This window comes from Eutrema salsugineum, unplaced genomic scaffold (genome assembly GCF_000478725.1).
Source record: "Eutrema salsugineum unplaced genomic scaffold, Eutsalg1_0 scaffold_5, whole genome shotgun sequence".
Lineage (NCBI taxonomy): Eukaryota > Viridiplantae > Streptophyta > Magnoliopsida > Brassicales > Brassicaceae > Eutrema > Eutrema salsugineum.
In genome coordinates, this window is record NW_006256612.1 from 5,795,871 (window position 1) to 5,819,904 (window position 24,034).

Consider the following 24,034-nt stretch of genomic DNA (forward strand, 5'->3'; position numbering starts at 1 on the left):
AAAGAAACCCACAGACGTCAACTAAGAAAACTCCACGTGCCTTTCCTTCTCTCCCACCGTTGCATGGAGCAGACAGACGCTGCAACTGCCTCGTGTTACTCCCCAACCACCAATTCCTTACGCACACGTCTATTCTCGAATAACCAAAGACACGCCCCGATCGATAACGCCTATTAACAACAACAACAACAACTAAATAAATAATAATAACTTTTTTTCAAGTTCAAAAAACATTTTCACAAAGCCTCGAATATACATACATACATTGCATGTAGTCAAAATACTCCAAAGTAAAACAGAAATTAAGAAGGAAGAAAAATCAAGAAAAAGAGAGGGGAGATAGGTGTAGGCACGCATGACGTCCAGCAACAACACGCGTTGCGGTGACATCCACTGTGATTGGTGAACCGAACCACATCTCCCAATATCTTCTTCCATTGTAAAAACGGCACATTAACTCAATTTCTCTCACACGTGTCCCTATCCTCGACCTTCTCTAACACGTACCCATCCTTTTCTCTCCAAATGTCCTTGTTCCTTAATATTCGCCTCTCTCTTATTGGTCCTTTCCTCTCCTTATTATAACCTCCTTCTTCACCAATCTCTCAACATCCATCTTCTTCTTCTTTCTTTCTTTCTTTCTTTCTTCCTTCTTCTTGTTGGAGATTTTTGTTTTCTTTAACGCCATGATAAAGATACTTAACCCTCATCAGTCACACCATTCTCACTCAACAACCACAACTCTTAAAACAGCTGAGATATTGTCCAAATATAGACCCATTGCTCCTAAACCTGGAACGACGTCCTCCCAAGTTAACGATAATGACACTTCTTCCTCTATGTCTCATAAGATCAGCCAATCTCCTTACCTCCGTAACCTCTGGCCTCAGCTTCAAGCCAGGCCTACAAGAACCCGCAAGCGAGGCCGTGGTGGTATGGGCCCAACTTCTCCTCTCGCCTTGAAGAGACCCAAGTCGTCATCTCCTTCTGCCACAATATCCTCCACCACTACTACTACTACACCACGTGTCTTTGGCCCTATTAAAACTCTGTCGTTTCAGGCGTTCCCTCATGGGTTACCTAGCCTCGCACAAGTTGGCTACACCTTGGAGAATAATGGTGGCGGCTCTTCTGCTTTGGTGACTCTGCCTCTTCTTCAATGCTCTCCTCCTCCTCCTTCCAAATGCATGGAGCCAGAGGTCAAAGGAAAAGTTGTCATTGATCTGAACAAGACTGCAGAAGTGATACAAGAGAGAGATTTCTTGAAGCAACTACAAGGACCCACAGTTACAACCACGGCCACAGACACAAACACAAGCAGAGTCATTGCACCGCAAGCCATAAGGCCGGTTTGCTCAAGGATCAACGTAGCATGCATAAACCCACTAACCAACCCATCTCCACCATATCAAATCAGCAAGAAATTACCACAAGAGGTCGAAGAGGAAGTCGAATCCGACGACTTGCCCACTATCATATCCGATTCCAAGAACAGGGTCAGGCTCGTGAACTCGGCGTACAAAGAAATGATGGGGCAGCCTGAGTGCTCGTGGCTAGATTCAATGGTGAGAGGGAAGAGGATCTGTGGGGAAGTGATGATCCATCTCTGTGAAACCAAAATCCCGGAGAACAATGGGTTTTCTTGCTGGGTGAGGATAGAGTGGGGAAGAGACGGTAAGGAGGAGTTTGTGCACGCGTTCTGCGATGTGATGAAACTTGCTTGCGATTCCAAAGATTATGTCTTTACGTGGAGGTTTCACACAAGGACCAGAGAAACTTGTCAGTCAAGCTGCAATGCTTAATTAGGTTTAGGAGTATGTGTTGTTCTTTTTTTAGTGCTTTAGCGTAATGATCATATAGTATATCATATAGCGAATGTGTAAATCTCGGTTAGTGATAATTCTCTGTTGTTTAAATACACTATGAAGAACAACAAGTTGCTCCTTATTTTAGTAAGTGATGGTTTCTCTGTAACGAAACAGGACTTCCAAATTTAGTTGGTAAATGTCGATTTGATGTTGTCTGCATGACTTGGGCTGGAAGCGATTGAATACTCATGTAAAAAGCTTAAACTACACAAGATACTTTATATGATAAATTACAACGCATATGACGTGAGACTTGGTTTTCAATTCAGACCCTAGACTGCCTGTGACATTGGTTAAGTAACTATGATAGCTTCCATCTAAGGAAGTGCCCTGTGAGGCTGTGACATTAATTCATGTAGATTAATGAGATACTCTTCAAAACCAATGTGGCTCATATAACTGATCTTACATTACCATCCAACAAACTACAACTTCAAACTTTATTTATCAAAAAGTTATCGTCAAGAATCTGCCTCTCTGCGACCTTGTTTAGAAGCTGACGAAATTTTAACCTTGTTTGCGTGAGTGACTTCATCCTAAAAACTCTTTGCAAGTCAAATGAAGCTCTGCACCGGAGCAGACAGCTCTAGTTCATATGCAGCTTGGTAAAATTCTGCAGCTTGCTGTGACAAGCCTTGCATTTTGGCAACATCCCCTAGCTTCATCCACGCGTTGTGATTTCTCGGGTCTAATCTTAACGCGTTCATCAGAAAACTTTTAGCGGTTGGAAGTGAATCACCACCTGATTTCATCATAACCTCTGCTATAGAGACAATGCTGGGCACGTGTTCTGGTTCGATCGAGAGCGATAGAAAGAAGGATATTAAAGCCTCTTCATGAAGTGATTTAGCTTCTAGACACAAACCTATCCCAACCATAGAAACAAATGTATGGAACTTGTTATCAACACGGGAGAAATTATGAATGTGGAAAACTTTATGAGTTCGTTTGTATGACTCTTAAATGTCTTTTCTCCATACCTGTCTCATTCCAGCCTCTGGGAGAATAAAACCGAATGGATCTTGCCTTCTCCAGACATGTTTCTGCATCCGACCATGAACCTAGCTTTCCGTAGACAGAGGCCAGGTCTTGCCAAGCTTCTGTTTCAAACTTCTGTAGCAGAGCCTGGGAATATAGAATAAGAGTAGTCAGAGAGATCACAAGTATCAGAGAGTATGTCTCTTTCATATTATGACACCCGAACTAGGTACCTCGGATTTTTCAGGTTTCTCCTGCGCCCGGATTAGGGCCAGCAAGCTGCTGCATGTTTTCAATGCCTGCTTAGGTTGTTCTTGAGCCATCTGAAGCACAGCTTTCAACTTCATAAGCTCCAACTTCTCGATATCACCGGCCTCTTCCATGGTAAAGTCCAGAATAGATTCAGCATCCTTGAGCCGTTTCTCCGCTGAAAGTACAATAGCTAAATGTTTCCATCCTCTAGTAGAAACTCCTCCCACCATACTAGAATACTCAACCGCGCCATCCAAAGCCACCTGAAGGTTTCTTTGAACTGCATTCTCAACGCTTAGGTTAAATATAACATCTGGTTCCGGACCATCCATGGCCCTCTTTGCTGCTTTATTTAGAGAGAAAAGGGATTTCTTCTGAAATAAAACCCGTTCAGAGTCTAATTTGGAACTTCTTGCAGCGTTTCCATAGCATACACCAAGGAACCTGTGTGCTTCGCTCAAAATATGTTCACTCTGATTGTTTGCCAAGTCGAGCAGCCTTTGAGCAAAATTTATGCCGTCCATTGAGTGTTTTGGATCTTCAGAGCACAGCTTTGCTCCAAACAATAACCAAGGAGTGTGTGGTATCTGTCTTGATTCAGAAGGACCTGAGGCCATCTTCAATAGATTGATGGCCGCTTTATCAATCCCTGCAGCACTGTAACAAAGTGAGAGAAGGTACCATCTCTCCCCTCGAGTGTAAACACCTGGAAGAATCTGCTCTAGATAGCTCGCTAACACTTCAAACTGTCCAGTCATCGAAAGAGCATAAGTGAGATGATCCATCAGTTCTGGATCCCACTGTATTTCTCCAACCACTATCTTCTTTATGAGTAACATTAGTAACACAATTGCTTCTTCCATGTTCTCTTTTGGGCATGCCTCAACACTTCCGTAAAGTAGAACCAAAGCTAAGGATTTCTGCGTAATAGCTAGCCTTTGGGGATCCAAATTCCATGGTCTGGATAAAGCACGGCGATATGAAGCAATTGTTTCATGAAAATTCCCTGCTTTTGTCCATAGTAAAGGAAGCAATTCGAGGGCCTTTTGAAAAACTTCTTGTAGTTTACCAAATCCACTGATTCGGTCAGGCATGCCACTTGGTAGTGCAGATTCAACCATATCCAGGATTAATTTGCATTCCTCTGCAGCCTCTGTAAAACAATAAACAGCAGAGCACTGTGACCAGATTTCAAAGCAAAAATCCAGAGAGCATGAAAGGTTTATCATACTTATTACATACCTTTGCAACACCCGAGTTCCTCTAGTGATCTAGCTTTAAGCAAGATTGCTTCAAGAAGTAAACTGACAGAATGCATTGACATTGAGCTTGGAGGCACAATAGCAACTCTGGAGCGTGGTGGTTTGCACGGACGTGTTCTCTCTACGATGGCTTTGACTATCCTCGGAGTTAAGACCTTAATATCAATCCCCTTAAACACCTGAAGCGCTGCATCGAAATTACCTCTCTGATATTCAAGTCTCCCCAGCAAAGCCCTAGCTTCCTAAAAAACAGAAAAAGCAAGCTCAACATCAGGAAGGAATCGGTGATTTCTGTTTACCCAAAAATTTGAGTGCAGAAGTAGCTAAACTCACCTCATAGTTGAGTGAGAGAGCCTCCTTTAGAGTCGATTCAGCTTCATCCACTTGAATCTCTTCCAGTTTTGAATCCCAATCGCCTCCTCTAGTTCTGGAAGAAGAAAGTCCACTAGCTGAGAAATCTCTTGTTGCTAGTGATTCCGGCGACCCAGGCTGCTCCTCGAACCGGAATTGTTCGCCTGAACAAGCACACAACATCCTCCTCCTCTTCCTCTCTTCACAGACGCAGAAATGCGATTAATGGATTCAACAGATCTACGCAGCTTCACTACGAAAAAAAAACAGATTTTCAGAATATAACCACAAATCCTTAAGGCTATTAGATTTTGCTGCCTTTTAACCTCTACAATAATGTTGCTGCTTTCACAAAGTGAAGGATATAGCATAGTCCCAAAGAGAAAACAAGCTTAGGAAAAGGAAAAAAAAAGCTAAGCAGAAGAAAAAATGGCGAAAGCTTACAAGGAAATGGTAGAAACAAAACGCAATCAGGGACATCGAGAAACGCGAATAGCAGCCATGAAAACAGCCCAAACTTGAGCTTTGGTCAAGCAAAATTAGGAGCGAGAAATCAAAACCCAGGAAATTTTGTAAAATCGATTAATCAAAGCGGAGATCCGAAATCGATGAAGCGTTCTTTGTCATTTTGCCTCTGTGTTGTTCATGTCACTGTAAGTGTAAGCAGCAGCAGCAGCCAGCGTCACCCACGCTGTGATTTCTTTTTTTTTTTTGTTTTTTTTTTTAATGTAATTTGAAATTTTGTTTTGGGTCCCACATGTATATCTGTTTTCAACTACAAGATGCTTGAAGAAAACATTCCCAAAATACACATACCTATTTTTATTCATTAATCAACGAATACGACCAAAAAAAAAAATCATTTATCAATGAATTATATGAACATAAATCGAGCTTAGCAAAGCCAGCATGCTGAAATGAAGGGAGAAATGATATGAAATCCGAAAATTTTTGTAAAGAATTGGCCAAATTTTTCCAGTTACAATTCGATCCTATAAATAAAACCCATAACACTTTATTTAATCGGGTTTTTTTCTCTTTTAGATCAAACAGTCAGAGCTGCAATCGAATCCCAATTTATGATAAGTTTTGAAACAACAATGATCAAATCTCAAGCAAAAAGTCTCACCATACATGAAAAAAAATATAGCATCAAAGACTTGATCCAATAATATATAACCCCATTTCCCTTGAGGTTTCTTTGTTAAGCCGAGCTTATAAGGATAAATAGAGGCGTCTCTCCTAGTTTCTCCCTTCCCTTACACTCTGGTAACTCAATCACGCAAGCACACTCCACAATCTTCACTCCTACTCGCTCTGCAACTCACAACCAATTGATAAAGAGACGAGAGAGTCAAAGGTTTAAGTGAAACATTTACTTATTCAAGATTTATCAAAACGATGAATCAAATTCTCAAATGTTGAGGTTACCAAGTAGTCGGACAGCAGCAGAGAGTGTACCACCAGTGGCAATGAGGTCATCTATGATAATAGCACGCTCACCAGGCTCTACTGCTCCTACATGCATCTCAATCTTATCTGTTCCATACTCCAGTGAATACTCCTCAGAGATAACCTTCCCTGTTCAAGAAACCATACTCTACTCATTAGGAATGAGATTTGTTATTTTATTTGGCGTTGCTCAATAAGTGTTCAAATGACTTAACAAACACCTTTCTCGTAATTGGTCAAGATAGACAACTTACTCCGTCGATATGTAAACAACAAAATTAGATACAAAGCAAGCGAGTGAAGTCACATTGCTCAAGTCAAGTTCGAGCAAACAATAATTGTTAAACTTAGAGCAAGAAGACATTTAAACGAACGACATAACACTAAACCATTAGAGCAAGTTAAGACACTAGAGGAAAGAAAATGATACCAGGTAACTTCTTGGGCTTCCTCATGGGAACGAATTTCGCACCAATAGCCAACGCAATAGGAGGGCCAAAAATGAAACCCCTAGCTTCAACACCTGCCAAGCATTTTAGAAAGAACTCATTACATACAAAAGAAATAATCAACTTTCACTTTATAGGTTAACACACACACAGTATCCAATCAAGACTAATAATACTAGAGGCTAATTCGAAACAGACCCATGAGTTATAGCCCCTATGCAAGAAGTTACCTGCAACAACAGAGATGCCTTTCCCTTTGTATCTTTCAACAAACAAATCAATGGTATCTTTAAAGGCTTCAGTGTCGAGTAGAAGCGTCGTTATGTCATGAAACATGATCCCTGCCAAAAGAATTCAATCCAGAGGGACAAACATTACAAAGATCGAGACACAGATCAAGCTTAAACAAGTGGAAAGAGACGACATCGCTATAAAGTAAAGTTGGAAAAAAAAACAATCATCGTACAAAAGGGAAAAGACCTGGTTTAGGGAAGTCGGGGATGACTCTAATGGAAGAGGCGATCTTAGGGATTCTCGGATCTTGCCCATCTTCAGTTGCCATTTCACTGTCCCGACTCGCTGCTGCTTTCAACACAAGAATCGGGAGATCAACGAAAAGGCGTCGTCAGATGCAAACACACAGACCTAAAGACTCAAAAGAGAAGCAACGATGAAAAAAAAATGACCAATTTATCCAAATGATTTTCATGCTTTGACGGAATTGCCCCACCAACCAAAAAAAGTTATAAAAAAAAAAAAGGAAGTAGGAAGTGGTGGGGTCTACCGAAGGAGGAGAGGAGGCGGAAGGAGGTGGTAGAAGAACGGTGGCTTGGGAGGCGGATCGAAGGAGCACGGCGGCAGAGAAGACGGTGGCGAGGGAACGGAGGAGGAGCAAGACAGAGACGATGAGAAACTAATGGAGCAAGAGCAATTATTGTTTGCATTTTCTTTGGATTGAGAGATCTTAAAACGCCGTGATCAACGCTTATTCAAAGTCTCTCAAAAGCAACCTAAGCAGTAAGCACTAGGCCTGGGCAAAAAACCCGGATCCGAATATCCGAATCGGAACCGAACTGAAATGGAGGTACCGAATCCGAACCGAAATTTTTAAAAATATCCGATGGATCTTAACCTCTTATACCTGAAGAACCGGAACCGAATTAATATCGAACCGAGAACCGATTGAGTATCCGAATTATCCAAAGTATAATTATATATCTTTCTAAATATTAGTTTTTTTTTATTTTTTTTATATTTGGTATATATTTCTGGTTTTACAGATATATTTTCTTTATTTTTGGGACTTTTAGGTATATTTTTAAGTTTTGATATATATATTTTTGAATTTTTGTTATTAAAAAAGTGTGAGTCGAATTAAAAATTTGAGGTAAAGGATCCGGATCCGATTATCCGAACCGGAATCGAACCGAAATAAAGGTACCAAACCAGAACCGAAATTTATAAAAATACCCGATGGATCCTAACTTCCTCTACCCAAAATATCCGGAACCGATTGGTTCCGATCCGAATAACCGAATGCCCAAACAGCCCTTGGTGTCTTGTTTTTGGTCAAAGGTGGCTAGTTTTTAATTCTTTTCACATTAACAAAAAAAAAATCACGTCCAAAAATTCAACTGATCTGATTGTTAAGAAACGATTATGGGTTCGAATGGTGACAGCGTTTTTTGCTGTACGGGAAAAGCGGTTTTAAAGTGTGGTACAGTTCAACTGCGGTACGTGCGGGAAAATATATTTGCGGGACAAGTGCAATTTATATATAATTAGCGGTACAGAATAATGTTTGATTGGTGAAAAAACAGCTTACAGTCTACAAAAAAATATTTGAATGGTGAATAAGACTAAAACGGTACAGATTACATATTATAGATAAATATATTATAAAAATATATAATTTAATATAATTAGAATTAAATTATTTATTTTGGTTAATAAAAAATAATTGTATATATTTATGAACTTTAAATATTTAAATAGAAATTTAATTAAAAATTTATATGTTACAAAATAAAATAAAATGATAATTCATAATAAATAAAGTACAATACAAACAACAATTATCAAATATTTTGAATCCACAATATATCTGTAATTTTGTCTTTTATTTGCTCTATAGTAAAATGTTTAGCTGTTGTTTATGGTCTTTTAATATCACTTAAAACATATTTAGAATTACTTAAGATCTAAATATGTACGAAATAAATGTTATTTATGAAATAAAACAAATGATGCATAATAATGTTTAATTGGTGAAAAATTTAACTTTTGGTACATGAAATTATTTAGAAGATAAAAATATCATTTTTATCAATAATCTATTATTAAAATGATTATTTTAATTAATTTTAATCTAATTAAAGTTATACAACATATAAAAAAATACTGAACACAAAAATTTTTATAAATATAATTTTTATGTATTTATATTAAATGTGTAAAAAGATGACTAAAGATTGTTTTGAAAAAATAATGATAAATTTATAATAATGTTTTTTATGTAATATATATAAGTATGTATTTATCTCAGTTTTATTATTAAAATAATAAATCTATTTCAAGTATATGCGGTTTTTTGCTCCACCCGTACCTTGTGGTTGAGTTTGAAAAGCGTTTTTCATTTCTATTAGGTATAGAAATCTGTGCAAAGATTTTTTATCTTTTCTTTGTTACTTTTACAAAACCTCAAAGTATTGACAAATATATGTTGATTGGTGTTGTTAAAGCGTTTTTTAAAAATCTTCTCAAATCCGCACCGCATTTTCGTCTCCATTCACAGCCTATGACTACGGCCACTAGGCAAAACACTCCGCAGTTGTAAGTAATTCAAACAAACCCACCAAAATTATTGTTCTATAAAAAATTTCAGAGCAATAGGAAAATTTTACCGCCAGATTCAATCCAAATATTCCAAACTAAACGAAGTTATTGCTTCAATGAAGAAGAAAATGGTGGGACGCGACCTTGTTTCTAACAAATGAATTCGTATGATTGTTTGTTTGGCCTTCAACTATCTATTAACTAATCAATAATTAATGGTGAAAACAACTCCTAAACTCACATCCAGGATTTACTGAGATCCCTGTGAGGAGCTAGCACAGCCGAGGAAGATTATATAAAGTCCAAATTCCCGGATTTATTTAAGTAGTTTATTTTTGGTTTTCTAAATTTCTTAAAACAATTTTTTTTAACGTAAATTAAGAACAATTTCTTTGTCAAAAGAATTTTCATTTTAATTAATGGGAAAGAAGAAGTACATCACAGTCATGGGAAAGTAGTACATGACAAGCAAAATTTCTACATATCTGTGACTTGAAGCTATTTCCCCAAATCTTTCGTTTTCCATCGGCTTCTCTGTTTCATTTTCAAAGTTCGCCTCATTTCCTTGTTATTAAAAAAAAACCTCTAAAACCTAATCCCGAAGTAAACTCGTCAACCACTGCGCCCATGACCTCTCAACGATACTCTTTCCTTAAATGCCTTGTCTTCTCCGGGATCCAACCCAACCCTCACATCTCCGTCCGATATGACGAATCGCTCTTCCCTCTCCGCCATTCTTCTCTTCCTCTTCTTCTCCGCTTCTTCTGCTGAACATAATGTTCGTACGGAGCGAATTTCAGGTAATGCAGAGCTGAATTGATCAATCTAATTTTGCGATTTAGCTTTAAAGTTTCGTCTTTTCTCAAGAAATGATTAGTTTTCGTTCAAATTATTTGAAATCTGAGGTTTATTCGGTATGATAGCTTTCTCGTTCAAATGGGTTTATTATATAATTTGATTTGAGTAGGAGAGCTCAAAAAGGTTTTGAAAAATCCGTGAATATTCAGGAAGTGCTGGTGATGTCTTGGAGGATGATCCAGTGGGTAGGCTAAAGGTTTATGTATACGAGCTCCCAAGCAAGTACAACAAGAAGCTACTCCAAAAGGACCCTCGATGTCTCACACACATGTTCGCTGCGGAGATTTTCATGCACAGGTTCCTCTTATCTAGTCCTGTTCGAACTCGTAATCCCGAGGAAGCTGATTGGTTCTACACTCCGATTTACCCCACTTGCGATCTCACTCCTACCGGCTTGCCATTGCCTTTTAAATCGCCTCGCATGATGAGAAGCGCCATACAATTAATCTCATCAAACTGGCCTTATTGGAATCGAACTGAAGGTGCTGATCACTTCTTTGTTGTGCCCCATGACTTTGGAGCTTGCTTCCACTATCAGGTACTATATGAATTTAGATATATACTTTGGTGATTGCTGTTCATCAGTACTTGCTTATATTGAAACTGAGCATCTGCTTATGAGGATGTTGCATAAGATTGTAGAATTGGAAAACTGAAAAATCTTGATTTGACGTTAAACAGGAGGAAAAAGCCATTGAAAGAGGGATTCTTCCGCTACTCCAGCGTGCCACTTTGGTTCAGACATTTGGTCAGAGGAACCATGTGTGTTTGGACGATGGCTCCATCACTATTCCACCTTTTGCACCCCCACAGAAGATGCAGGCCCATCTTATTCCTCCAGATATCCCACGCTCTATCTTTGTCTACTTCCGCGGTTTGTTCTACGATGTTAACAACGACCCAGAAGGAGGCTATTATGCAAGGTACATATATACTTAGTGGACTCGTAAACCAAAGAACCAATTTTCCTCATTTAGAATTAAATAGCCTTGGAATCTGCTGAATGGGGTTTCTCTCTTTGTACAGAGGCGCAAGAGCAGCAGTGTGGGAAAACTTCAAGAACAACCCTTTATTCGACATCTCAACAGATCACCCAACAACATACTACGAAGACATGCAAAGATCCATCTTCTGTCTATGTCCTCTAGGATGGGCTCCATGGAGCCCGAGGCTAGTTGAAGCGGTTGTGTTTGGGTGCATCCCAGTCATTATAGCGGACGACATAGTACTGCCTTTCGCAGACGCCATCCCCTGGGAAGAAATAGGAGTCTTTGTTGGTGAAAAAGACGTCCCTGAACTAGACACGATCCTTACCTCAATACCAACACAAGTGATCCTCAGGAAACAGAGACTCCTCGCCAATCCTTCGATGAAACGAGCCATGCTCTTCCCTCAACCAGCGCAACCAGGGGACGCATTCCATCAGATACTTAACGGGTTAGCTCGGAAGTTACCACACGACAGAAGCATATACTTGAAAGCAGGCGAGAAGGTACTGAACTGGACTGCTGGTCCAGTTGGTGATCTTAAACCTTGGTAAATCCAGAAAGCGTTATGTCTTATTTTTGAGATAAGAGCATATATGTTGTTTCTTTTTTAGTACTCCTTCTCCGGTGGATGGGTTTTTGTAGATAGCATTACAGTCGAAATACATGGGCCACTTACACCTTCTCGATCGTACTACATTCTTTTTGTCTTCACAATACTAACTAACTTGAAACTCTTTAACGCCAATCTTGTACGTTTACTAACCCGAATAAGTTAAATTAACAAATCCACTAACAATGGACTCAAGATTGAAAATTTAAAGCAATCCCTGGTGTCCAAAAAATTATGTTTATTAACAACTCACTCACATACATATTTGAATGTGAGTAAAAAAAACCCGATAGTACTTATACAAGCTCTTAGGTACATGATTTTATTTTTGAAATTGAACTTGTTTAAGTAATAAAAAAAAACTGGTTCCCTCAAGTTGTATATGAATATTTGCGGATATAACTGAAATGGGCCTAGTTTACAAGTAAATGGGCTGATCGGAGGAAAGCTGAAACAAATCAAAGACAGGTTGCTTTGTCTCTTGTAGTGGAGAAAGAGAGGCGGCCATGGGAGGAGGAATGGGTGCGTTTTGGGGAACTCGGGTTATGGAAATAGTGAAGAAGCACGATTCCGGTGGTCTTCTTTGGAAACGAATCAAGCTTACCCCTACTCGTAAAGCCAATGCTAAAACCCGCCTCCGTCGCGTTTGGCAGGTTCTCTCCTTTTCCACTTTTTTAGGGTTTATGCGTTTCCCGGCTTCATTTCTCTGGCTTGATCGGCTTATATTACTTTAGAAGCTCCAAAATTTTCGGCCAATGATGGACTAAGACTGTGTTTATTGGTTTTTCTTGTTGGAAACTGTTGATGGATTCATTTGATTGCAAAATTGTTACAGGTAATTGTTCAGTTTATGTGATCTGGTCTCGTTTGATTAGTTGTAATGAATTATGGTAAGACCAACTGTGTTACTTAGTAATCACTTATGCTGCTCAAGATTTTGTTCTTGATAGGCCTTAGACTTCTATCTCTCTGTCAAACTAAGAACAGAGTTTGTCCGCTTTAGTTATGTTATATAGTTAACCAGAGTATGAATTTGCATTACCGATCAATTAGACATACGCTTGGAAGTCATTGTTCCCCGATTTGGTGTTTGATAAATCATCTAAAGCTTGTCAATATGCTTGAGTTGATTTCTTAAATAAAAAACCGCTTCATCTTCTTGTGCATCCCAGCGTGTTATACTCGAGATTTAGTATTTTGATTAAAGTTTTTCGTTATGCATCAAAGCTTGGTCAATGTATCAACTTGTATGAACATCTGTCCAATCTCCCACCGAATATATAAACCCTCTTATATCTTCATCAGACACAATTAGTTTTAACAGTTTAGAGGGTCTATTGCAGAATGAGGCTGTTCTAAGGGCGTGTGGTGAATCAGATGCATCAAATTCGCCGGGAGTTGGCAACACAGAAAGCTGTACCAGTGCGGTAAAAAACGAGTAAGGCGGAAGAGAAGCTAGAGGAGCTACAACAAACATGGTCCTAGTTATTTGATAAGGAATGGTAGATTAAGTCTCTGTCTTGACTTGATTTAACAAAGGAATAATATTTGAAACCTTGTGTTGTTGGGTTATTGGTTTTACATGTTGAATTAATTTGTTTTTTTTAAGAGTAGGCATCCCCACACCAAAACAAAATGTGATTTGAGTACTGATCTTCTTTTGTTGTTGTTGTTGTCGTCGTCATCAAGAAATTGTTCGTCAGCTACTTAAATGCTTACTCTTGCCAACATCAACGTGGTTAATTCTTACACTATGGATTGAAACCAGCCGGGGCAAGTCAGTGGTTGCGGTTATAGATGCGGTAATGATTAGACGGAAACTCGTTCGAATATTAATAATGAATTTTTTATTTTTTTTTAAGAAAAAAAGAAAAACCTGGGGTTGACAAAACAAAAGGAAAAAAAAAAACCTGGGGGCAAACTCGGATCGGTCACGCAAGGCCTCCTTAGCCTTTCCTTTATCGCCCTTTCACTCAGTCTTGTTTGTTTCTTTCTCTCACTCTCGATCTCGCCGCGAAAGCTTTCTCTTCCAAACGCAAATCCAAAACCAGCGATAAGCTCTCCGCCAAATCTCCCCAAAACCCTCTCTCCTCTACTTTTCTTCTTCTACTTCTTCTATTCGTTCATCTCCTTCTCTCACGTATCCTCGAAGTTGGTTGTTTCAATCCTGCAATGGCCGAAGCAAGGAAGCTCGATCTGCCTGACGATCTGATCTTGTCCAAATCGTCTGATCACTTGAAAGGTACTTCCCTCTCTTAATCCTCGACTTTTTTTCCTTAGTTCCTGTTCTTTGAATTCCTTCCATTCTCGACCGATTTGAATGTCGACAATCGTCTGGTTTCCGGATCTGAATTCCCTAGGATGCGGCAGGCATGTTTAGATTTCAAATTTGACCTAATTTGTGCTGCTTAGGGTTCTACGATTTCAATCTATCTTTATCAACCTTGTTACGTCCAGATACATTAGCAACTTCATGTTTTTGTTTTTACTCCCAATTCCAGAGTTTGGGATCTGGAAACAAGAACCAATCACTTGTTCGTGCCTTTAACTCGGGCACTAAGGAGTGCTTGACTATGTATCTGTTTGGATTCTCTGATTTCCTTCACCTATCCAGTATCCACCACCTTATAATTGTTCTCTTTTCTGCAGAATTGGCGTCAGATAACAGCATTCCGTTGTCTCCGCAGTGGCTTTACACGAAATCAAGCGAGAGCAAGATGGTAATACCTTATCAAGGCCTAAACACTTTTCTTGTCTTCTCACCTTGATGTACTCTAACTTCTTATCCACAAAGTAACAAGTTGTTAGATGAGTCTTGCTGTTTCCCTGTGACATTTTACACTTTGTTCTCATGGTCAATTTCTGTGATGCGCTTGCTATGGTGTAGGATGTTCGATCTCCTACTCCAGTGCCCATGGGAAATCCAAGTGACCCAAATCTGAAGGATGCATGGCGCTTGGATGCACCAGAAGACAAAAAGGACTGGAAGAAAATCGTTCCTGAGAATGAAACAAGTCGCAGATGGCGTGAGGAGGAAAGAGAAACTGGTTTACTCAGTGCTAGGAAAGGGGATCGAAGAAAATCAGAACGTCGCATTGACAATGTCTCAAGCAGAGAAACCGGCGACAGTAAAACCTTTGCATCTTCTGATAGGTGGAATGATGTTAATTCTCGTGCTGCTGTACATGAACCTCGACGCGACAACAAATGGTCATCTCGGTGGGGTCCTGAAGACAAAGATAAAGAAACTCGTTCTGAGAAGGTAGATAATAACAAGGACAAGGAAGAGCCTCACATGGAAAGTCAATCTGCGGTTGGCAGCGTCCGTGCAACTAGCGAACGGGACTCTGAACCTCGTGACAAATGGAGGCCACGTCATAGAATGGAACCCCAGTCTGGTGGGCCCAATTCTTATCGCGCTGCACCTGGGTTTGGACTTGATAAAGGACGAACCGAGGGCTCACATTTAGGGTTCACCGTGGGACGAGGAAGGGCGTCCGTAACTGGGAGGGGTTCTTCAACTACCTTAATTGGTGCTGGTGCGTTCTTAAGAAGTGAAGGTATCCCTGGTAAACAAAGCCCTGCAGCCTCTATGTACCAGTATCCAAGGGCTAAGTTGCTTGACTTGTATAGAAAACAGAAGCCTGATCCTTCCCTCGGTAGGGTGCCCATTGAGATGGAGGAAGTTGCCTCCATTACTCAAGTTGCTTTGATCGAACCTCTAGCTTTTATCGCACCTGATGCTGAAGAAGAGGTATGGTCCCCACTGAGAACTTATTCCATTTTCCTTTTCCATAAGTGTGTCATTAATATTTCTGTTTCTTATTTGTAACTAACTTTTCGTGAGTCTGTTGATGGGTATCTCATCTATTAGGCAAGCCTTAACGGTATATGGAAGGGAAGGATCACTAGTAGTGAAGTTCACATTTCATCTGGGGAAGAATCCTTAGGTAACAATAGTCTAGGTATTCTATCTTGTCTTTAGTTGCGTTGCCTCCACCTAGCAAAATATAACAAGTGCTTCTGTGACCTGACTCAGGTGAGACAAAAGAGGATGGTGCTTTGCTAGGGGTTTTGAATGGTGACAATCGTTCCATGCATAATCGTGATTCGGGTAGGTGCTTAATAGGTCTTTCAAAAATCATGAATTTTGTAGTTCAGGTTCATCCTTATAAGTTTGCTGGCATTTTTAAAGTCTTATATATTCTGGAATCTGAAACAAAGCCAAACAATTATTGTTGTAGGATTACTTGGTAGTCATAATGGAGGTCCGTTGGGTGTTTCAAGTGTCTCAAGACTGAATTCAGTGGCTTCTGAAAGTTATCAAGTATCTCATGGAAGTCCTGAAGCGGTTAGATCTGCGTTTGATAAATCCTCTGTGGTAAACGGAAGCGAACCCATTGTTGCTTCTTTTGAGCAAGATTACATGGGAAAGCTGCAGGAACCAGATATTGAAGTAAATCACTCAGAAGGGGCTATACCACCTGACGAGTTTATGTTCTTGTATATTGATCCTCAAGGAGTAATTCAGGGACCGTTCGTTGGTTCTGACATTATTTCATGGTTTGAACAAGGATTTTTTGGGACAGACCTACAGGTTCGCTTGGAAAATGCCCCAGATGGAACTCCTTTTCAAGATCTAGGCAGTGTCATGTCATATTTAAAGACAGAAAGTGTTCATGCCCATATCAGTGATCAAAAGAGTGAGCTAGAAGGGATCAGTTTAAAAGCAAATTCGGAGACTGGTTTATCAATTGCACCTGTAGCAGAGTCTAATGGTCCATCCTCTATTACTGACACGTCTCCTTCATTTTCCATGTACAATAACCCCTCAGCCCACGAGAATTTTCATAGAAAGTCCGAGTCTGAAGCTTATTTGAAACCACCACATGCTGATGACCGAAGTTTTTTGGATTTTTCTGCTCAAGATGAAGGTTTGTTATGCTGCTAACCTTTTCTCGTTTGTGTGCATTTGTATGGGCGAACACATTTCTTTCTCTCATAATCATATTAAATTGTTTTGTATTCATATAACTGAACAATCTTGTTGTATTTTTTTTTCTAAATCAGAAATCGTATTCCCTGGAAGAGTTGGAGTTTCTGGTTATGCGTCGGTAAAATCCTCGACAAGTATGCATGATGCTTCAATGGACTTTTCTGGCCACTCTGCTATTCCTGTTGAATCAACTAAAGCTGCTACTCGAAATCAAAATGAGAACAAGCTGCACCCGTTTGGTTTGTTGTGGTCTGAGCTAGAGAGCGGTAATACACCAGTTAATCGGTTACCTAACAGGTCTTATGGTGCAATGGGGGAGCCTACTGGTTCTATAGACAATTGGCCCATTGATTCCCGGAAAAATACACAAATTGACCCTAACATGTCTCTCGATGCTCTGGCTGCTAACCGGATGTCGCAGTTTGATTATGAATCTAACCGCTTTAACCTTGAGGATCAATTTCCATCAAATCAACATCGTCAACAGCAATTGCATAATCGGGATATGCTGTCACATTTAAATATAAGTGATCAAGCTCAGGATCTGGAGCACTTAATAACTCTCCAGTTGCAGCAGCAGGAGAAGATTCAGTTGCAGCAGCAGCAGCAGCAGCAGAAGATTCAGTTGCAACAGCAGCAGAAGTTTCAGTTGCAACAGCAGCAGAAGATTCAGTTGCAACAAGAACATCAATTACATCAGAAGCTATTACAGGAGCAACAACAGTCCCATGCGCGACAATTTCATTTGCAACAGATTCTGCAAGGACAGACTCCTGATTCAAGGTTTGGACAGTCACATGACTTTCCGCGATCCAAAAGTGTTGATCAGATTTTGTTAGAGCAGCGGCTAATGAATGAATTGCAGAAGAGTTCTGGCTATCCGTCACATAATTTTGCACCACACATTGAGCAACTAGCCGCAGGAAATTTTGGGCAGTTGCCTCATGAAGGCCATCAGAAAGAGCTACTTGAACAGCTACTGCAGTCTCAATACGGTCAAATGCAATCTCAACATGGACTACTGCAATCTGAACCAATCCGGTCTTTGGAGCACCAGCTACTACAGCACGAGCAGCTCATGCAGTTGGCAAATGGAGTGAGGCACAATACACTAATGGATGAACAGAGACATATTGACCCTCTGTGGCCATCTGATCATAATGATCAGCTTCTAAGAACTCATCTTGGAATCCACCGCTCCCGCTCTTCTGCGGGATTTGAACCACTAGACTTTCACCAACAGCAGCAGAGGCCACCCTTTGAGGATCAGTTTGGTCAACTTGAGCGGAACATTTCATATCAGCAACAAGTTCGACAAGATTTATTCGAGCAGGGTCTTCCATTTGAGCGATCAGCATCCTTACCTGTAAGTGCACCGGGGATGAATCTGAATGCAGTACTTGGACTCTCGCAGGGTCTAGACTTGCGGGATGCCACTGCCCGCATGCAGTCTTCTGGCAGATTGGGAAATTCCACTCCGGGTTTCAATCAACAGAATCCTCGTATACCATTAGGTGAACCGCATTTTGCACAATTGGAACCAACGAGGGAACGCTGGCCTGGAGCTGATACACAGCTACCTGGTGACTGGGCCGAATCTCAATTTCATAGATCAAATATTGATTCTGAACATCATAGAATGAGGTCAGAAATGAGGAGATTGGGCGAAGATTCCAATTCATGGATGGGAGATGGATCTACAGACGACAAGTCAAAGCAGCTTTTTATGGAGTTGCTCCACCAGAGACCCGGCCATCAATCTGCTGAGTCACCGAGCTTGAACCGTGGGCAACCCTATGACAGGATGGCTCCTTCAGGCCGTGGCCAAAACGCTTCATCTACTTTTGGGTCGCAGTCATTTTCTGATGAACAGGTAAACAGATTGCCAGGAGACGGGAACTATATGAGATCATTGCATCGTAGTAGTTCCTTGCATTCTGGAAGTATGGATGGTGGGCGGTCAACACAGAATGAAACTCATCAAGCGTTGAGTAATATGTTTGCTATGAATAAAGACGCGAATGACATCAAAACTTGGAACAATGTGCCGCCTAAAAATGAGGGAATGGGAAGGATGTCATTTGAAGTCAAAGACAGAATGGGCAAGCAATTAGAGTCCTTGGTTCAAGGGGAGCTTCCAGTTGTTACGCCTGCCCAACAGTCTTCTTTCAATATATCTGGTATGTATCTTCCACAGTAATTGTTACGCCTAAATCCAATTCTTGGTTTGGGTGGTGGACTTGTATTGTGAGGGCTGATCCCGATATACTCTCTTGCTGCAGACCCATACAGCGACAACTTAGTTGGAGAAGATAGAAGGAAGGATAGGTAAATTTGTATTCTGACGCTTAGCAACAGTAGATTAGACAAGTAAAAAGCACCCTCTCTATATATACATACTGTATGTTGATTAAATGTTTTCTTATGTTGGTAGGTTGGTAGTGGCATCACACGGGCAGGAATCAGTGATGTTAAAAAGGCCTCCGTCATCACATTCGTCATCGTCGCATGAGGGATTGCTCGAGCATATGTCCGACACAGCTAGCAGGACAGCCACTTCTTCGTATAGTGGAGTTGAAGGTATCTTTCTTATCATCTCAAGGATATATCCTTTTCTTTTTTGTACGCATCTGGTATCTATGAGACTTAGGAGGAGTTCTGTATGATATCGATCAGGAGGAGGTGGGAGACGGGAAGCAGGAGGAGCGGGGAACAAAGGGACGACGACGGCAGAGGCGTCTTCGTTCAGTGAGATGTTGAAGAAGAGTAGTGGAAGTAGCATGAGCATGAGCATGAAGAAGGTGGCCGAGTCATCGTTATCAGATGCAGCCAACGAAGGAGGCAAAGGCGGAGGGAAGAAGAAAGGGAAGAAAGGGAGGCAGCTTGATCCAGCTCTCCTCGGTTTCAAAGTCGCTAGCAATCGCATTCTTATGGGCGAGATTCACCGCGCTGATGATTTCTAACCTCTCTCTCTTCTCTTCACTTCTCTCTTTGTACAAAAATCTTCTTTTTACAGATAGCTTTTCATACTTCTTAGGCTTATAGAATATATAGATAGATCTTTTTCAGACACATTTGAGTTCTTCGCTCACATTAAAACATGGGAGACAATAAATAAACAGATGTTTTCTTGTAAAGAATTCTCTCCCTCTGTTTCAGAAAGAATAATGCTTTTTTGAGAAATTGTTTGGAGAAATTTTTTTCTTTTGTACAGAATCTTTAAATGTCTTTAAGGTTGTTTAACGGTTAGAAAACAGACAACTTGCATTAAAATCGAGAATGGCATATACAAGTAAACAATAAAAATTTATTTCTCATAAGTGAAGGGATGTCGAAGCAAATGTGGAAACATTTATATTTACACAAGATTAGTATACACACACAACAAATACATGTATCATTGACAAAGTTGAGAAATTGGGGACATTTTTGGCCAAACACACAAACTCACAGTGCCAAAAGGTCAAAGACTTGTTTGGAAAAGAATGAAGTTAAAAAGAGAAGATCAGAAGTTGATGAGAACGCTGGTCAATTGAGAAGCAGATGGTTTAATCTGATCACACACTCTCCACTTGGACCCTGTCTCTTTATCAAGATCATACATTAAGGTCTCATGTCCACAAACCCGTGAGAACAGCAAAACCTTATTGTTCCATTCCCCTAGTCTGAACCAGAAACCTCCCTCTCTCGGAGGCACAAACACCGAGCTCCATGAACTCTCTTCTGGATCAAACACTCCCAGACGTCCCGGCATGTTCCTGTCCATGAAATACACTTTGTGCCTCACAACAGTATAGGAATAGACCGACACTGATTTCTCCAAGTTTAACTCTTCCCATGTCTGCGTTTTTGGGTCGTATACGTCGATGAATCTCGATCCATTCCCTGAAAGATTACATCAAATTACGTGAGCAAAACTAAGTTCAACAAGTGTCCATTGCCGGCATTTTTCTTAACCTTACCTACAGCGTAGAGTTTGGAATTGAAGGAGAATGCAAAGCCACGCCAGACCGGGCGGTTTGGACAATCCATAATGCTCCACTGGTTAGTTTCCGGGTTGTATACTTCCGAGTTGGAGAGGCTATAAGCATCTGTTGAATAGCCTCGAATCACATACAAAAGGCCGTCCACTTCAGCAAATGCAAAGTTGTAGCGTGGTATGTTCATCCCCGCCAGTTTTCTCCAGCTGTTATTATCATTCCGACAAGAAATCAAGACTTAAGTTTCATTCCCAAATCTGGTTTTGTCTTAAAGGAAAACCTCTTCACTTACTCATTGCTCAAAATTAAAATTAGAAGAATCATTTCTAAAGGGGATTAAGGAAAGAAAGAAGACCTGTTAGCAGCAGGATCGAACTCGTAAACATCGGCAGAAGCAGAGACGGTGGTGCTATTGATCCCAGAGCCTTCGACCTCCGTGTATCCTCCGATGAAAACGATCTTCCCGCCATCGAGCACAGCGACGCCGAAACCGCGCTTCAAAGGTCCAGGGACGGGAGGGATCAGTCCCAGTTTGTTCCCGGAGCCGTCGAAAACCTCCCAGTACACGTCTCTTCCACACTCGCTTTCCATCAGAACACACATGAACTCCTCAACAGTTCCGGTCAACTCTCGGATGGCAGCGAAATGATCGCTCCTGAGGAATGTCCTCCATCGCCGGCTGACCTGGGAAACGCTCCGGAAGCTAGAGCGCGGGATTCGCGAGAGGCTGAGCTCCGCTGCGTCGTCCGTCAAGCCGGGTATGATCGCCGACGACGACTCCATCACCATTTTAATTGCCGTTCACGTTTTGTTGCTTCATTTATAAAGTTCAAAAATTGCTATAAAAAGACTCTGACTTTAGATAATCACTTGGATAACATTGACCAAGTGTGCATTTTCGATTTTAAAATCACGAGACTTATACACAAACTCATAATTCAATCAACATTATTAGGCTGATTAATCATTGTAAGTTTTAATAAACCAGGGGGAAGATTCAACTCATTTTCCCTTACTTTCAAGTTCTGTATTGGTTAATCAATAAAGCAAAAGTGAAGCATCAATCCAAAAACCAATCATCATATATGTCTTTAAATTGGCAACTTTGTCTTTATAGAAACAAAAGCGAACAAAATGTATCAAACGTTGTAACAGAGCTGACTCACAAATACTACTGACTATTAAGGCTCAAGACGAGGTTCCTTTCTTTGACTTGGCTGCAAGCTGAGTCTCGGGCACTTTCTTCACAGGCTCTTCCTTCTCTGACAGAATCAACTCAATGTGGCATGGGTTTGACATGTAAGGATTGATTCTTCCATGAGCACGATATGTCCTCCGTCTCTGTTTTGCTGCTTGGTTCACTTGGATGTGTGAAATGAAGAGGGCATCGACGTCCAAACCTTTCACCTGATGAACATCAAATGGATTATCATTAGAAACGGAACAGAACCGCCAAATCACTTTAAAAGAAACAAAACTGTAGAGTAGAGTTAGAGTCCAACGTCACCTCAGCATTGCTCTCAGCGTTCTTGAGAAGATCAAGAACGAACTGAGCGGATTTAGCAGGCCAGCGACCTTGACCGTTTGAATGCCTGTTCTTCGCCTGAGCAGTACGACCCACACCACGACAGAAACGTGTGAAGGGGATAGCTTGCTTGTGAGCTATCACATCTTCCAAGTACCTTTTGGCCTTGTTCAATGGTAGCTTTCTTATGGCATGCGCTGTCTCCCTAGTGTTCTGTTCACACAAATCAAATTTACAACAAAGACAAGATAACACTATTAGATTCACAAAACCTTAAGCATCTTAAATTGTATACAACGGTAGAAATGATTAAACTTTTGAAAATGCAAGATTTTAAAGCAGAGTATAGCTATAACCATTTGATTGCGAGATCACGAGCTACTTATAAATTAATGAAACCAATTAAAAAAGGCAGCTAATAAATAAAAAAGAACAATACTTTGAGCTAAAATGTACCATCATGTACTGAACCATCAGCTATTAGAAGAAACGTAGGTTCACCCAATCACGATGACCAATTCGATTTTCCTGACATTTACGTGAGCTCTGTTATGTACAAGCAGAGCCCTGCTTTTTGCTAATCAGGTTTGTTCTATCTACAAGCAAATTTGATTCATTTTTTCGAGATCCAATATCGGCACAAGATGTTTACCTTGAAGTGGACCCTGAGATCGGCTCCCCTCGCCTTGCAAGCTGCAAAAACATAGCAATCGAAACCATTTGAAATTAATAATCATGCATCACTCCCAAAACGCAATAACAGTGAGCTAAATAAGAACAAAGAAAGAGTTTCTCACATTTGGTGGAATTGTCGGGTTCTTGCGAGTACTTCACCTGAAGAAAAAGCAATACGAATGCACAGAACATAAGAATATAGGCACAGATTGTGAGCGAAAACTTGGTAAAGAGAACTTGGTAAAGAGTGTAATAAGCACTTACCATGACGGCCAAACAGAAGAACTGACGGAGAAGAGACTAGGTTTCTTCCTCTTAATTTTCGAGATTGTTTATATATAAGGGAGACATATGAAACCCTAATCTAGGTGGGTTCAACTTCATGGGCCTATTGGGCTGCTTCGCCTAACTTAATAAATGGGCTATTTTAGAGGATGATTTTCACAACTCGAGTGTGTTATCTATATATTTATTTTATGGGATGATTTTCAATTACATGTAATTTTTTAACTGGGAAAAGGATAATATTTAGATGATAGTTAAAATAACCTAAAACATATAGCTCGAAGTTATTGTGGTTTTTTATTTCATTCCATTGTCAATCAAATTATTTTCAAATTTTAAAAACCTTATATATAGTTAAATCTAATGAAAACGTAAAAATCAGTAAATGAAATGTCTAATGGAAGGACGATATTTGTGATATCTGTATTAGGGCTTTCGACTTCAAATATAATATAAATCTGTACACGACTTCTTTTTAATTTCTCACACCCTTCTAAATTGTTTAACATCTTCCTTCTTCTTCAAATAAATTTGTACGGTACTTCAAATCATTATGATTGTGTTCTCTTGATTATTATGTATATATATATATAGTTCATATGCTCATTCAAAAAATACATCAGCTCAATGGATGAAAAAACAATAATAGTATTTATAGTCCGCATCATG

At 40.2% G+C, this 24,034-nt stretch overlaps 8 protein-coding genes and 1 non-coding gene across 11 annotated transcripts; 4 read left to right on the plus strand and 5 right to left on the minus strand.

Moving 5' to 3' along the window:
• The first annotated feature begins 616 nt into the window (after positions 1-616).
• On the plus strand, positions 617-1,941 carry LOC18992312. Its single transcript, XM_006415693.2, has one exon. It carries the CDS (start codon positions 687-689, stop codon positions 1,800-1,802), a length of 1,116 nt encoding a protein of 371 aa, XP_006415756.1. The 5' UTR covers positions 617-686; the 3' UTR covers positions 1,803-1,941.
• Positions 1,942-2,140: 199 nt separating this feature from the next.
• Positions 2,141-5,392, minus strand: LOC18992313 (protein NPGR1). Of its 2 annotated transcripts, none has more exons than XM_024153177.1 (6): positions 5,156-5,392; positions 4,694-4,959; positions 4,341-4,602; positions 3,080-4,251; positions 2,849-2,993; positions 2,141-2,733 (listed from the first exon to the last, which is right to left on the minus strand). In XM_024153177.1, the coding sequence occupies exons 2-6, from the start codon at positions 4,892-4,894 to the stop codon at positions 2,423-2,425; spliced, it is 2,091 nt and encodes a 696-aa protein (XP_024008945.1). In that variant the 5' UTR covers positions 4,895-4,959; positions 5,156-5,392; the 3' UTR covers positions 2,141-2,422. The 2 variants fall into 2 exon arrangements, with proteins under 2 accessions (XP_024008945.1, XP_006415757.1); XM_006415694.2 differs by having other exon boundaries at positions 4,694-4,964; positions 5,156-5,386.
• Positions 5,393-5,681: 289 nt separating this feature from the next.
• On the minus strand, positions 5,682-7,636 carry LOC18992314 (adenine phosphoribosyltransferase 1, chloroplastic). The gene is made up of 6 exons (XM_006415696.2): positions 7,397-7,636; positions 7,093-7,194; positions 6,843-6,953; positions 6,594-6,686; positions 6,143-6,292; positions 5,682-6,028 (listed from the first exon to the last, which is right to left on the minus strand). The coding sequence occupies exons 1-6, from the start codon at positions 7,554-7,556 to the stop codon at positions 5,916-5,918; spliced, it is 729 nt and encodes a 242-aa protein (XP_006415759.1). The 5' UTR covers positions 7,557-7,636; the 3' UTR covers positions 5,682-5,915.
• A 2,369-nt stretch (positions 7,637-10,005) lies between these two features.
• On the plus strand, positions 10,006-11,980 carry LOC18992315 (probable beta-1,4-xylosyltransferase IRX10). The gene is made up of 4 exons (XM_006415698.2): positions 10,006-10,247; positions 10,455-10,843; positions 10,987-11,228; positions 11,332-11,980. Exons 1-4 carry the CDS (start codon positions 10,154-10,156, stop codon positions 11,843-11,845), a joined length of 1,239 nt encoding a protein of 412 aa, XP_006415761.1. The 5' UTR covers positions 10,006-10,153; the 3' UTR covers positions 11,846-11,980.
• A 368-nt stretch (positions 11,981-12,348) lies between these two features.
• LOC18992316 lies at positions 12,349-13,585 on the plus strand. Its single transcript, XM_006415699.2, has 2 exons — positions 12,349-12,557; positions 13,248-13,585. Exons 1-2 carry the CDS (start codon positions 12,411-12,413, stop codon positions 13,344-13,346), a joined length of 246 nt encoding a protein of 81 aa, XP_006415762.1. The 5' UTR covers positions 12,349-12,410; the 3' UTR covers positions 13,347-13,585.
• Positions 13,586-13,832: 247 nt separating this feature from the next.
• LOC18992317 lies at positions 13,833-20,083 on the plus strand. 2 transcript variants are annotated; one of them, XM_024151973.1, is made up of 10 exons: positions 13,833-14,146; positions 14,554-14,624; positions 14,792-15,658; positions 15,779-15,869; positions 15,944-16,018; positions 16,149-16,838; positions 16,975-19,080; positions 19,183-19,228; positions 19,335-19,480; positions 19,577-20,083. In XM_024151973.1, exons 1-10 carry the CDS (start codon positions 14,077-14,079, stop codon positions 19,861-19,863), a joined length of 4,449 nt encoding a protein of 1,482 aa, XP_024007741.1. In that variant the 5' UTR covers positions 13,833-14,076; the 3' UTR covers positions 19,864-20,083. The 2 variants fall into 2 exon arrangements, with proteins under 2 accessions (XP_024007741.1, XP_006415763.1); XM_006415700.2 differs by having other exon boundaries at positions 13,834-14,146; positions 15,779-15,854.
• A 153-nt stretch (positions 20,084-20,236) lies between these two features.
• On the minus strand, positions 20,237-21,669 carry LOC18992318 (putative F-box/kelch-repeat protein At1g27420). Its single transcript, XM_006415701.2, has 3 exons — positions 21,236-21,669; positions 20,863-21,086; positions 20,237-20,785 (listed from the first exon to the last, which is right to left on the minus strand). The coding sequence occupies exons 1-3, from the start codon at positions 21,667-21,669 to the stop codon at positions 20,406-20,408; spliced, it is 1,038 nt and encodes a 345-aa protein (XP_006415764.1). The 3' UTR covers positions 20,237-20,405.
• A 271-nt stretch (positions 21,670-21,940) lies between these two features.
• On the minus strand, positions 21,941-23,413 carry LOC18992319 (60S ribosomal protein L17-1). Its single transcript, XM_006415703.2, has 5 exons — positions 23,345-23,413; positions 23,203-23,239; positions 23,058-23,098; positions 22,388-22,618; positions 21,941-22,287 (listed from the first exon to the last, which is right to left on the minus strand). Exons 1-5 carry the CDS (start codon positions 23,345-23,347, stop codon positions 22,069-22,071), a joined length of 531 nt encoding a protein of 176 aa, XP_006415766.1. The 5' UTR covers positions 23,348-23,413; the 3' UTR covers positions 21,941-22,068.
• LOC112084196 lies at positions 22,854-22,982 on the minus strand. The gene has a single exon (XR_002898154.1). It is a non-coding gene; the product is annotated as a small nucleolar RNA snoR74 (small nucleolar RNA).
• Positions 23,414-24,034: the final 621 nt, after the last annotated feature.